Source organism: Salvelinus fontinalis, chromosome 35 (genome assembly GCF_029448725.1).
Source record: "Salvelinus fontinalis isolate EN_2023a chromosome 35, ASM2944872v1, whole genome shotgun sequence".
Taxonomy (NCBI): domain Eukaryota; kingdom Metazoa; phylum Chordata; class Actinopteri; order Salmoniformes; family Salmonidae; genus Salvelinus; species Salvelinus fontinalis.
Window position 1 is genome coordinate 28,560,742 of NC_074699.1, and position 13,510 is coordinate 28,574,251.

Genomic DNA, 13,510 nt, shown 5'->3' on the forward strand with positions numbered 1-13,510 from the left:
TTCGTGCGAAGGCAAGTCATTTCCCGAAACACTGCAGACACATGGCCTGCGGCGCTCTGAAACCTTTGGAGACCAAAATGGCTTGCAGGAGTTAGAAGTAATAAGGTGTTTTTTTGCCTTCTTTCTCCTTGACTGAAATTCTGCACGGTTGCTATGCATTATTGCCATGGAGCTGGGTAGCAGTTTTTATGTTTGTGTGGGTATTAAGATGCTCTGCAACTGGCATTTTTTTGTGGATTTGTTGTTCTTCTATCATGATCAGAATGCCAGACCTGAATATTTTTCTCTCGTATTTGTTCAGGACAAAGGGAAAATATGAGACCCTTTTTAGATTAAAATGATTATATTTATATATTTACCTAACATGGTTGAACATGCCCTCTCTCTCTCTCTCTCTCTCTCTCTGTCTCTGTCTCTGTCTCTGTCTCTGTCTCTGTCTCTCACTCTCTGTCTCTCACTCTCTGTTTTATGATCATTGTCATAGTGCTTTCCTGCTGGTGTATGGTTTCCTACAGAATAGGACCTCTCAAGGTCAGATAAAGGGCAATCTGTGTACGAGTCTGAACATAAACCTGCAGTATTAGTCCAGTCTTCCTCTGTCCTCTCTCCCATCCTGACCCCCTGATTACCAGCAGACTGAACCAAAGCCTTTTCATCCCCTCCCCTGGTTCTGTTAATCTTGGCTTGCCTTCTCTTCGTGGTTCAAAGAGGGGCTCCGGCATATAATCTGGTGTATGGTACATCTGTGAATTATTATTCTAATTCTTTATACGTTTATTAGAGCTGAATAAACTGCACATCAAATACATCACTTGGGCGATGTCAAAAGGCCCGGGGCAAATCAGCCGACATCTGTTAACTCTTTCAAAATGGCCTCATCCAGCATGTCTGTGGGCGTATAGGGGAGAGAAAGAAAGAAAGATAGAGGGGGTGAGAGAGAGATGGGGACAGAGAAAAGAGTGGGTGTGAGAGAGAGGGAGAAAGAAATGGAAGGCGAGGGAGAAAGAGAGGGAGAGAAAGAGAGAGGGGCTCTGTTGCTGATTAATGGCTGCCGTAGGAGAGAGGGAGAGGCTGTTGTGCAGACGGAGAGTGCAGACCGAGCGTGGAGAGAGAGGGAAGAGAGGAGCGTTCCCTGGATGAAATGCAGCGTGGAGGTGAACATGTGGGAAAGCTTTGTGTTCCTGGCACACAGTCAGTCAGTCGCTACGGTGGTGATGGGAGGGCCTTTTCCTAACTTCACAGAGCAGGGCGGCGGGCCGGGCTCTTTGACTAAGAGGGACTAACACACTCACTAACCTTTCACCACCGTCTGAGCACTGGTCCCCCATTTGATGTTCCCAGTTGCACAACCGGTCAGCCACAGTCATGACTGTTGTACTATTAATGTCTGGCTGTGCCTTGTCACATTAACTCCTGGTTTAGCTTGTCAATAATGAGGCTTCATTGTACGTCTGTTGTAAGTCAGAGATTCATTTTTTTTGCCTTGAGGTTCAGGCTTTATGAACATGTGGAAAGGGATGGTTTAACGTGCAAGTTGTAGGTTGATGTACATACAGCCCACAAGCCAAGCTATTTCTTCAACTTACAGATTTTTTCCCAGAATGTGAAACACACACATTAGATGACTTTCCCATGTTGGAGAAACTGTGCAGACTGCTGTGTGCATATGCACTTTTGTCTGTCTGTCTGTGTGTGTACGCAGCCTCCTCTCCTCCCAGCCCCCCCTGTCTGCAGCCTCCTCTCCTCCCAGCCCCCCCTGTCTGCAGCCTCCTCTCCTCCCACCTCCTGTCTGCAGCCTCCTCTCTTCCCAGCCCCCTGTCTGCAGCCTCCTCTCATCTCAGCCCCCTGTCTGCAGCCTCCTCTCCTCCCAGCCCCCTGTCTGCAGCCTCCTCTCCTCCCAGCCCCCTGTCTGCAGCCTCCTCTCTTCCCAGCCCCCTGTCTGCAGCCTCCTCTCTTCCCAGCCCCCTGTCTGCAGCCTCCTCTCTTCCCAGCCCCCTTTCTGCAGCCTCCTCTCTTCCCAGCCCCCTGTCTGCAGCCTCCTCTCTTCCCAGCTCGCTGTCTGCAGCCTCCTCTCTTCCCAGCCCCCTGTCTGCAGCCTCCTCTCTTCCCAGCTCGCTGTCTGCAGCCTCCTCTCTTCCCAGCCCCCTGTCTGCAGCCTCCTCTCCTCCCACCCCGTGTCTGCAGCCTCCTCTCTTCCCACCCCCTGTCTGCAGCCTCCTCTCTTCTCAGCCCCCTGTCTGCAGCCTCCTCTCTTCCCAGCCCCCTGTCTGCAGCCTCCTCTCCTCCCACCCCGTGTCTGCAGCCTCCTCTCTTCCCACCCCCTGTCTGCAGCCTCCTCTCCTCCCAGCCACCTGTCTGCAGCCTCCTCTCTTCCCACCCCCTGTCTGCAGCCTCCTCTCTTCCCAGCCCCCTGTCTGCAGCCTCCTCTCCTCCCACCCCGTGTCTGCAGCCTCCTCTCTTCCCAGCCCCCTGTCTGCAGCCTCCTCTCTTCCCAGCTCGCTGTCTGCAGCCTCCTCTCTTCCCAGATCATTGTCTGCAGCCTCCTCTCCTCCCAGCCCCCCGTCTGCAGCCTCCTCTCTTCCTAGCTCGCTGTCTGCAGCCTCCTCTCCTCCCAGCCCCCCCGTCTGCAGCCTCCTCTCCTCCCAGCCCCCCGTCTGCAGCCTCCTCTCCTCCCAGCCCCCCGTCTGCAGCATCCTCTCCTCCCAGCCCCCCGTCTGCAGCCTCCTCTCTTCCCAGCCCCCTGTCTGCAGCCTCCTCTCCTCCCAGCCCCCCTGTCTGCAGCCTCCTCTCTTCCCAGCTCGCTGTCTGCAGCCTCCTCTCCTCCCAGCCCCCTGTCTGCAGCCCCTGACTGCAGCCTCCTCTCCTCTCTACAGAGTGCTGATCAAGCAGTATTGGCTCTGCTGGGCCAACCAACCCAACCCTCTCTGTGCTGTGTAGAGCTGTGTGTGTGCCAGGAAAAGTGGGCCATTAACCCTCAGCCCTAAGGTGTGACCTGAGCCAAATCCAATATTTGCTCCAGCATCAAGGCCCGGTGCCACTCAAGTTCAAAGCTGCTGATCAGCAGAAAAACCCTAAACAATAAAGGACCAAATGCTAATTCCTAAGACACCTAGGAGCTTCAACACCACCAGACAATTAGCCAGGAGAGGAGAGGAGAGGAGAGGAGAGGAGAGGAGAGGAGAGGAGAGGAGAGGAGAGGAGAGGAGAGGGAGAGAGCATACATTATTAATCAAAAGTACATTTAGGAAAGTGGGGACTAATCGTGGCTCTCTCTGCACCCAAGGTTGAACAGTAGATTAGGGAAGATAGAAAATATTGAAGGTAGACTGACCTGAGCTCACCATTTCCTTACTGTGGAAGAAAGAAATCCTCCCTTTATGGTATAGATACTATCCTATAGCAATGAGTGAATAACACAGCAATGTATGGAAAACAAATATCTAAATGAGAGTAAGTATTCTCTTGCTGTCTTCCTGATCAGTTTGTGTGCTGAAATATGTAGGCGCCATAATGATACTGATTGTACACTATGCACATCATGTCAGTTGTAATTTTGTATGTTTCTGGATGTACATGCACACCCATGCTCCCTGGTCTCTCCCAGCCAGGGTGAACTGCAGTGTGTCTATCCCATTGGCACACTGTCATGTAAGAGTGTGGAGGTGAGGAGGTAAGGGCTGTAGCCAGTGTTAGCGGACTGGGGCCCTTCTCTAGAGTATCCAGTCTCTATAGTCACATCTCCTCTCAGGCCCCTGTCCTCTCCTCAGGTTCTCCACAGCTCTGTCTGTCTGTGTGTCTCAGGGACACAAACAACTGAAACATCTGAAAGGATGTATCGAGGTATCCCTGTGTGTGTTGCACGATGGATATGTCATGTGACATAATGCCTCGCAGCACCCATCACAGATAAAATGACAGATGCTGCTTTTTGCCTCGTGGATCTTTCTCAGCAGCAAAGACGATTTTGCAAAGACAAACTCTCTCTGTCTGTCTCTCTCTCTCTCTATCTCTCTCTCCACGGTGACCTTACGAAGCGTGCCATTCTGCCGTTCATTTAATGTCAGACACCATTACTATATAATTGCTGTTGAGGGGAAAAGCGTGGTGTTTTGACTTCTGGCCTCTCCTTATATCTGACACTCAGCCATCTGCTTTGTATTGTGTTTGTGAGGGTATTTTCCTATTTCCCCCCTTAACATGAGTCAACATGCATTTGAAAGAGGGATTGGTCTCCATAGATACAGACAACAACAGACCGTGTGTTTGGGTTGCTGGCAGGTTGCAGAGGCTTATTAAGATGAGGGGAGGGGAGGAGGAAGAGAAGATGCTGCCTGCGATGCTGCTGCGTTAGCTAAGTGAAATCAGCTTGGCTCGCTGGCAGCAGGCTGACCTTTCTCCTTGTATTTGGATCACTTACCCAGGCTGAGGCTCGCCATGAACTGGGTACCCACAGGAGATGAGTGAGGCATTCTGGGAGCTCCAGACAACAAGACTAGGGGGCTAGTAGTGATGTCCAGGGCTACTGCCCATCCCCACCTCCCTCCTCACCCCTCCACGCCAGCGGCCACCCGCCCCGTCTGTCCAGGTGGATGGATGGCTTTGATTGGTGGAGTGTGTTGCTGTGTCGCAGGGCGGTGGGGTGAGTGGCAGTAATTGGCATGGCAGCGGGCAGGCCCATCTTTCACGTGTGGTCAGTCGTGATTGGCCTGATGAGCCGGGTAGGGGCGCTCCTTCCCAGTGAGGACCCTGGGGACGGAGGAGACAGACGGAGGCCTGTCCCGTGTCCACCTCCACCCCGACTGGCCCTCCCGACATGTCAACATCACTGACAGGAACAGATGTGTGGAGGGAGACATGGAAGGGACAAATGGAACTCTATTCCCTATATAGAGCACTACTTTTTTCCAGAGCCATATGAGTACTATAGTGCACTCTATAGGGAATAACTTTTGACCAGAGCTCTATGAGTACAATCAAATCAAATCCAATTGTATTAGTCACATGCGCCGAATTCAACAGGTGTGGACCTTACAGTGAAATGCTTACTTACGAACCCCTAACCAACAATGCAGTTTAAAAAAATATGGATACGAATAAGAAATTAAAGTAACAAGTAATTAAAGATCAGCAGTAAAATAACAGTAGAGAGACTATATACAGGGGGGTACCGGTACAGAGTCAATGTGCAGGGGCACTGGTTAGTTGAGGTAATATGTACATGTAGGTAGAGTTATTAAAGTGACTGCATAGATGATAACAACAGAGAGTAGCAGCGGCGTAAAAGGGGGGGACAATGCAAATAGTCCGGGAGTCCGGGTAGCCATTTGATTAGATGTTCAGGAGTCTTATGGCTTGGGGTAGAAGCTTTTTATAAGCCTCTTGGACCTAGACTTGCCGCTCCGGTACCGCTTGCAGTGCGGTAGCAGAGAGAACAGTTTATGACTAGGGTGGCTGGAGTCTTCGACAATTTTTAGGGTCTTCCTCTGACACCGCCTGGTATAGAGGTCCTGGATGGCAGGAAGCTTGGCCCCAGTGATGTACTGTGCCGTTCACACTACCCTCTGTAGTGCCTTGCGGTCGGAGGCCGAGCAGTTGCCCTCCCAGGCAGTGATGCAACCAGTCAGGATGCTCTCGATAGTGCAGCAGTAGAACTTTTTGAGGATCTGAGGACCCATGCCAAATCTTTTTAGTCTCCTGAGGGGGAATAGGTTTTGTCGTGCCCTCTTCACAACTGTCTTGGTGTGCTTGGACCATGTACGTTTGTTGGTGATGTGGACACCAAGGAACTTGAAGCTCTCAACCTGCTCCACTGCAGCCCCGTCGATGAGAATTGGGGCGTGCTCGGTCCTCTTTTTCCTGTAGAGGTTGTTGTCCTGGCACCACACGGCCAGGTCTCTGACCACCTCCCTATAGGCTGTCTCGTCGTTGTTGGTGATCAGGCCTACCACTGTTGTGTCACTGGCAAACTTAAGGATGGTGTTGGAGTCGTGTCTGACCGTGCAGTCATGAGTGAACAGGGAGTACAGGAGGAGACTGAGCACGCACCCCTGAGGGGCCCCTGTGTTGAGGATCAGCGTGGCAGATGTGTTGTTACCTACCCTTACCACCTGGGGGCGGCTCGTCAGGAAGACCAGGATCCAGTTGCAGAGGGAGGTGTTTAGTCCCAGGATCCGTAGCTTATTGAAGAGCTTTGAGGGCACTATGGTGTTGAACACTGAGCTGTAGTCAATGAATAGCATTCTCACATAAGTGTTCCTTTTGTCCAGGTGGGAAAGGGCAGTGTGGAGTGCAATAGAGATTGCATCATCTGTGGATCTGTTGGGGCGGAATGCAAATTGGAGTGGGTCTAGGGTTTCTGGGATAATGGTGTTGATGTGAGTCATGACCAGCCTTTCAAAGCACTTCATGGCTACAGACGTGAGTGCTACGGGTCGGTAGTCATTTAGGCAGGTTACCTTTGTGTTCTTGGGCACAGGCACTATGGTGGTCTGCTTAAAACATGTTGGTTTTACAGACTTGGACAGGGAGAGGTTGAAAATGTCAGTGAAGACACCGGCCAGTTTGTCAGCGCATGCTCGCAGTACATGTCCTTGTAATCCGTCTGGCCCTGCAGCATTGTGAATGTTGACCTGTTTAAAGGTCTTTCTCACATCGGCTGTGGAGAGTGTGTTCACACAGTCTTCCGGAACAGCTGGTGCTCTCATGCATGTTTAGCTAGTTTAGCTCGTCAGGTAGGCTCGTGTCACTGGGCAGCTCTCGTCTACGCTTCCCTTTGTAGTCTGTAATGGTTTACAAGCCCTGCCACATCCGACGAGCGTCAGAGCCGGTGTAGTACGATTCAGTCTTAGTCCTGTATTAACATTTTGCTTGTTTTTAGGTTCGTCGGAGGGCGAGATTTCTTATAAGCTTCCGGGTTAGATTCTGCTCCTTGAAAGCGGCAGCTCTAGCCTTTAGCTCATTGCGGATGTTGCCTGTAATCCATGGCTTCTGGTTGGGCTATGTACGTACGGTCACTGTGGGGACGATGTCATCGATGCACGTATTGATGAAGCCAGTGACTGATGTGGTGTACTCCTCAATGCCATCGGAGGAATCCAGGGAACATATTCCAGTCTGTGATAGCAAAACAGTCCTGTAATTTAGCATCTGCTTCATTTTACCACTTTTTATGATCTAGTCACTGGTGCTTCCTGCTTTCATTTTTGCTTGTAAGCAGGAATCAGGAGGATAGAATTATGGTCAGATTTTCCAAATGAAGGGCGATGGAGAGTTTTTTTTATTCTTTCCTGTGTGTGGAGTAAAGGTGGTCCAGAGTTTTTTCTCTCTCTCTGGTTGCACATTTAACATGCTGATAGAAATTTGGTAAAATGGATTTAAGTTTCCCTGCATTAAAGTCCCCGGCTACTAGGATCGCCGCCTCTGGGTGAGCATTTTCTTGTTTGCTTATGACGGAATACAGCTCCTTCAATGCTGTCTTAGTGCCTGCCTCAGTCTGTGGTGGTATGTAAACAGCTACGAAAAATACAGATGAAAACTCTCTAGGTAGATAGTGTGTTTTACAGCTTATCATGAGATGCTCTACCTCAGGCGAGCAATAGCTCCAGACTTCCTTAGATATCGTGCACCAGCTGTTATTTACAACAATACATAGTCTGCCGCCCCTTGTCTTACCAGATGCCGCTGTTCTGTCCTGCTGATACAGCGTATAACCAGCCAGCTGTATGTTGATAGTGTCGTCATTCAGCCACAACTCCGTGAAGCATAAGATATTACAGTTTTAAATGTCCCGTTGGTAGTTTAATCAGATTGCACGTTTGCTAGCAGAATGGAAGGAAGTGGGGGTTTATTCGATCGCCTACGAATTCTCAGGAGGCAGCCTGGCCACTTTTTCTCCACCTCCTCTTCACGCAAATCACGGGTATCTGGGCCTGTTCCCGAGAAAGCAGTGTATCAAAAATGATTCTGCCAGTCCGTGGTGAGTAATCGCTGTCCTGATGTCCAGAAGTTATTTTCGGTCATAAGAGAAGGTAGCGGCAACATTATGTACAAAATATATAAAAAAAAGAAGTTACAAACAAAGCAAACAAACAAACAAAAAAACTAAATAGGTTGGGGACACGTAAAACGTCAGCCCTCTTCTCCGGCGCCATTTTATACTATTGTGCACTCTATAGGGATTAACTTTTGACCAGAGCTCTATGTGTACTATAGTGCACTCTATAGGGAATAAGGTTTTATTTGGGATGCACATTGAGACTACGGGGAGGCTGTGGCCACCCTTACTCTCCAGGGGTTTGCAGGGTATTTGAAGCTAGATACAGTCATGTATACAAAGTCTATAGGGTGAGTTTGTACAACTGCACTGTAGTCTTGGGTCCTGTAAATCCATACCTTTCATATGCTTGCAATTAGGCTCTGTCTATACAACTGTATGTTTATAGAGCGGTGCAATCAATGTATTTGTGGGAGGGTGTTATGGGGAGTTCCTAACGGAAATGGCTGAGTGGTCATTTTGGTGGATTTGCCACCTGTTTTTCATTTGGAAACGTAAACGGTTGTCTGTGATTTATATCAGGGTTCTGTATACACTCATTCTATATTTTAATATAATTCTTTGCATAGAATTGAACAAACAAGGAGTTCCTTTTCAGAATGTAAGTCAGCTCAAAATGTGTTCATTTCCAGGGCGATATAATGAGCTATAAAGACAGTTTAAATGATCTTCACATCCTGCTAGTTTAAGTGCAATGTAATGCTATACATTATTTCTTTGTTTACTAGAATGCACATAAAGTTCTGGACTTTATTAATGAATCAGCATTGATCTCGTTCTCTTACTCTACGAGAGGGTTTTACTTTGTTAAAACTGAAGTAAGCATTTCACTGTAAACACCTATTCTATTCGGCGCATGTGACAAAAAACATTTAATTAGATTTTAATTAAGTGTATGTGCCTAATTGTTGAGAGAGGCTAGCCTATATGCAGCACTTCAATATTTCCTGTCTAACAAGGATGTGTTCATTTTTAGACATGGGAAACAGTCAAGGTATATCTTCAACAGGTTGGGTGACTTAGACACAGAGCAGTGAAGGCGTTCACAGTATTGAAAGCCTTGTCATGATTGGATGATATTGATGTTAGAGATATGTTGTCCCTTACTTACTTTACCTTCCCCTCTCTCTGTCTCTTCATTTGATTTGATTATCTCTGTCTCTTCTCTCTGTCTCTTCTCTCTGTCTCTTCTCTGTCTCTTCTCTCTGTCTCTTCTCTCTGTCTCTTCTCTCTGTCTCTTCTTTCTGTCTCTTCTCTCTGTCTCTTCTCTCTGTCTCTTCTCTGTCTCTTCTCTCTGTCTCTTCTCTCTGTCTCTTCTTTCTGTCTCTTCTCTCTGTCTCTTCTCTCTGTCTCTTCTCTCTGTCTCTTCTCCCTGGCTCTTCTCTCTGTCTCTTCTCCCTGGCTCTTCTCTGTCTCTTCTCTCTGGCTCTTCTCTCTGTCTCTTCTCCCTGGCTCTTCTCTCTGGCTCTTCTCTCTGGCTCTTCTCTCTGGCACTTCTCTCTGGCTCTTCTCTCTGTCTCTTCTCTCTGTCTCTACTCTCTGTCTCTTCTCTATGGCTCTTCTCTCTGTCTCTTCTCTCTGGCTCTTCTCTCTGGCTCTTCTCTCTGTCTCTTCTCTCTGTATCTTCTCTCTGTCTCTTCTCTCTGTCTCTTCTCCCTGTCTCTTCTCTCTGGCTCTTCTCTCTGGCTCTTCTCTCTGGCTCTTCTCCCTGGCTCTTCTCCCTGGCTCTTCTCCCTGGCTCTTCTCTCTGGCTCTTCTCTCTGGCTCTTCTCTCTGGCTCTTCTCTCTGGCTCTTCTCTCTGGCTCTTCTCTCTGGCTCTTCTCCCTGGCTCTTCTCTCTGTCCCCTCTCTCTGTCTCTTCTCTCTGTCTATTTGAGTGCCAACCGAAACATTTTTAACTTTAATTGGTTATTTAATTCTTACCAGCCACCTACAGCCGCTAGCCTTGGAGCAGACCCTCTGCTCCTCTCCCCTCTCTATCCTCAGGTGTACATGATGTTGAGATGGATCTGTTGTCCCAGGACTCACACCCCCTGTCCTCTCTCTCTCTCCCCAGGTTCCAGGCAGCTCAGTGGGGTCGCCGGGTGCCGCCTCCTCCCCCTCCACGTCGTCACAGCGGCAACGTCAACGCATCACCCGCGTCAACCTCAGGGACTTCATCTTCTACATGGAGCAGGAGAAAGAGACAGCCCACTCACTTCTGCTCTACCGGGCTCTGCTCAAGTAGCACCCTCTCCCTCCCAGCACCCTCCTCTCTCTCCCTTACCATCTCCTTCTACCCCTGCAACGTGCCTTCAATCGGGTCAGATGTTTCAGCTCAGTGTCTGTGTTGTGATGTTGATATTAATGTAGCTTTTGATATAAAGGCTAGAGAAAAAACAAATAAAATGTATTGTATGTGTCTTTATCTGTTTTAGCTTCATGATAAATACACTGAGTACCAAACATTAAGAACACCTTCCTAATATTGCCCTTTTGCCTTTTGCCCCCAGACCAGCTCAGTTTGTCGGGGTATTGACTCTACAAGGAGTCGAAAGTATTCCACAGGGACGCTGGCCCATGTTGACTCCAATGCTTCCCACAGTTGTCAAGTTTGCTGGATGTCCTTTTGGTGGTGGACCATTCTTGATACACACTGGAAACTGTTGAGTGTGAAAAACCCAGCAGCGTTGCAGTTCTTGACATAAACCGGTGCGCCTGGCACCTACTATCATACACTGTTCAAAGGCACTTAAATCTTTTGTTTTGACCATTCACCCTCTGAATGGCACACATACACAATCCATGTCTCAAAAATCCTTCTAACCTGTCTATTCCCCTTCATCTAAACTGATTGAAGTGGATTTAACAAGTGACATCAATAAGGGATCATAGCTTTCACCTGGAGTCACCTGGTCATGGAAAGAGCAGGTGTTCTTAATGTTTTGTACACTCAGTGTATATGTATTTAGAGTGTTGAATTTAAGCCCATGGTGATGCAAACTCCTTGGATATTATTGGGACTGGGTTTTTAAGGAGAGATGTGTTTTTGTGTCTAAGGACCTGAGCCAGTACTTTTTCCATGTCAGTTGTAAATTTGATGTCCCAGGCGAAATACTGAATGAACCATCTCAAAGTGATTTTCTTTAAAATAATCATATTCGGAACTTAATACAGCCTACAATATTCTCTAGAACTTATTTGTTGAACAAAGTTTAGTGAATATAGTTACACAAAACTAACAAGTCATAGAGGGGTCTGATTCTTTATACCAGAAACTTACCAGAGCAGCTTTTTGGAAAGTTTATCTTCAAGAAATGAATTACAGCATAACAGAAATCGAGCTCTTTAAATGTAAATATTAATTTTGAATACTTTTAAACAGCATGTATGATATTTTTACCACATGTAATGTTAATTCCTCAGTACTGAGATATTCTGTAAATTCATGTGCATTGAAATTTGTTATGATGTTATTTTATTTGGATCCCCATTAGCTGACGCCATGACGACAGCTAGTCTACCTGGGGTCCGACACGAAGCGAAAAAGACATTACAGACAAAAATACTTTATAATTTACATACAGTACACTTAAAAAACATGAACAAATGTAAAATATCTGAAAGGTAACATTTAACTGTCATTAGGAAAAATTGTATTCTTTGTATTCTTTCACTTTATAAACGTTGTTTTAATGCAATGCAGATAGTCCAATCCAATCCAACAGGTCAATAATTAAACAATGGTCAGAGTTACCACAGTCCACCAATATGGTGGATTCTGGCCAGTCACCCTCATTGAGCAATGCACAGTAGTCTCTCTGTACCCAAACGTATGGAGAGACTTGAGAGACTCTTTTTTCAAGATGTCCCTGTAGAATTTAGATGTTGGCCATCTGTCTCATTGTTTGTGCCCATTTCCACAATACTTTAGGTTGTCTGAAGAACCTATTCTGTGAAGCCATGCCCATACCCTCAGCAGACGCCCAGAGTGCAGTATGGTCGTTCGACAAGCAGCTCCCATTAGGGTTTCCTCTGTTTCACTTCAAGACTATTAACAATCCATATCAGACGTGTAAGGAGCTGGACAGTTGTTGGAGTACAGTTTTGACAATTCTTCATTTTAGCCTAATATTGACATTGCAATGTTTTTAGAGTTGTATGTTTTTCTGTTCTCTCTAGAATGAGAGGCGGGAGACTAATGCCTCTCTGTCAGTAGCTATAGATCCTTGTCATTAGGGTCCAACTCTGCAAGGCCTCAGTGTTGTCACCTGTTTCTCACCATCCTCTTATTAACATGGCCTTTCTCTTATTGGTTGGTTTTGAATAGCCTAGCCTCTATGCAGCTTCTGTCTTGGGCAACATTTGAAATGAAAGTGCTTTGAAGTTTTTTCTAACAGCACTATTATATACTGTTTTTGTATTACTTATACAATGAGAAAAAACAGAATGCTGGGTTACCAACGTATAGAAAAAAAGAGTTCCTGTCTCCTAAGCATCAAACAGTATTGTCAGTTGGTGTTGAAAGGGAAACTTATTTTTTAACTATTTATATATTTTTCTTTTGAGTTCTTTTTTCATTGGCATTTTATTTGCCACATTTTAGGCAATGCAATTTTATCTCAAAAGTACTTATCGTTGAAAAAATTGAAGTTTAAAAGAAGCACAAAAATACCTATTTGTTCAGTGGTTAATGTTTTAATAATTATTTGTATGATTTCTGATAAATAAACAGGAGAACATTTCTACTACTTCATCTTTTTAGCCAAAATATAAGGATTACTGATGTACCCAGTTGGAAGATGTTTTAATGTATGGGTAATTTGTAAATATTGTTTACAAGACCATGTGTTTATTAGGACTATGTTATTTTTGGTAAACTCTGTACATATCCTGAAAATGTCCTGTTTGTGTGAAAAACATACTTCTGTATTTGTACCTATTTTGTAAAATAATAAATAAACTGTTTACTAAATTAAGCAGACAGACTTTTGTGATTTGAGTAAAATTTCTTTGAATATCCATAATATCCATATCCATCTGTAATATGTTTAGTAACACTTGATAACATACAGTACAGTTCTGTAGTTAAGCAGAGTAACTGGATTTGGTAGTACAGCTTTATTAAAGTACTGTACTTAAATTGTGTAGCTGTAGCTTAAGTGTTGTAATTACTGTACTATATAACAGTTTAGCATGTTAGCTACGCATAGTAATCAGTTTCTCTTAATTATTTAAATCTAACCACAAAATCAACAGTAATGTTTTTACAAGACAGTTAGTTGTACCCAAACTGAAATTGACTATTGAAACCAACTTCATATCCATTTACTAGCATTACACATGCTAAGTACAAATTGAGTTAAATACCAGTACTAGAGACCAAGAAGAAGTCCCCTCCGGATTCTACTGCTAATTAAGCAGCAGCATTTTGAAAAGACCAAAACGTTTAACTCGGTGCAAAACACAGGGATTTGG

The 13,510-nt window shown here is 46.0% G+C and overlaps 1 protein-coding gene across 3 annotated transcripts in view; it reads left to right on the plus strand.

Moving 5' to 3' along the window:
* Positions 1-13,011, plus strand: part of LOC129834675 (transcription initiation factor TFIID subunit 4-like) — an 89,876-nt gene extending 76,865 nt beyond the window's left edge. For 2 of the 3 annotated variants that reach the window (XM_055899880.1, XM_055899881.1), the window contains one exon: positions 10,110-13,011. In XM_055899880.1, coding sequence (XP_055755855.1) covers positions 10,110-10,280 — 171 coding nt within the window. In that variant the 3' untranslated portion in view covers positions 10,281-13,011. The remainder of the gene's footprint in view (positions 1-10,109) is intronic. The other variant, XR_008756290.1, reaches the window with a different exon arrangement.
* The last annotated feature ends 499 nt before the right edge of the window (positions 13,012-13,510 follow it).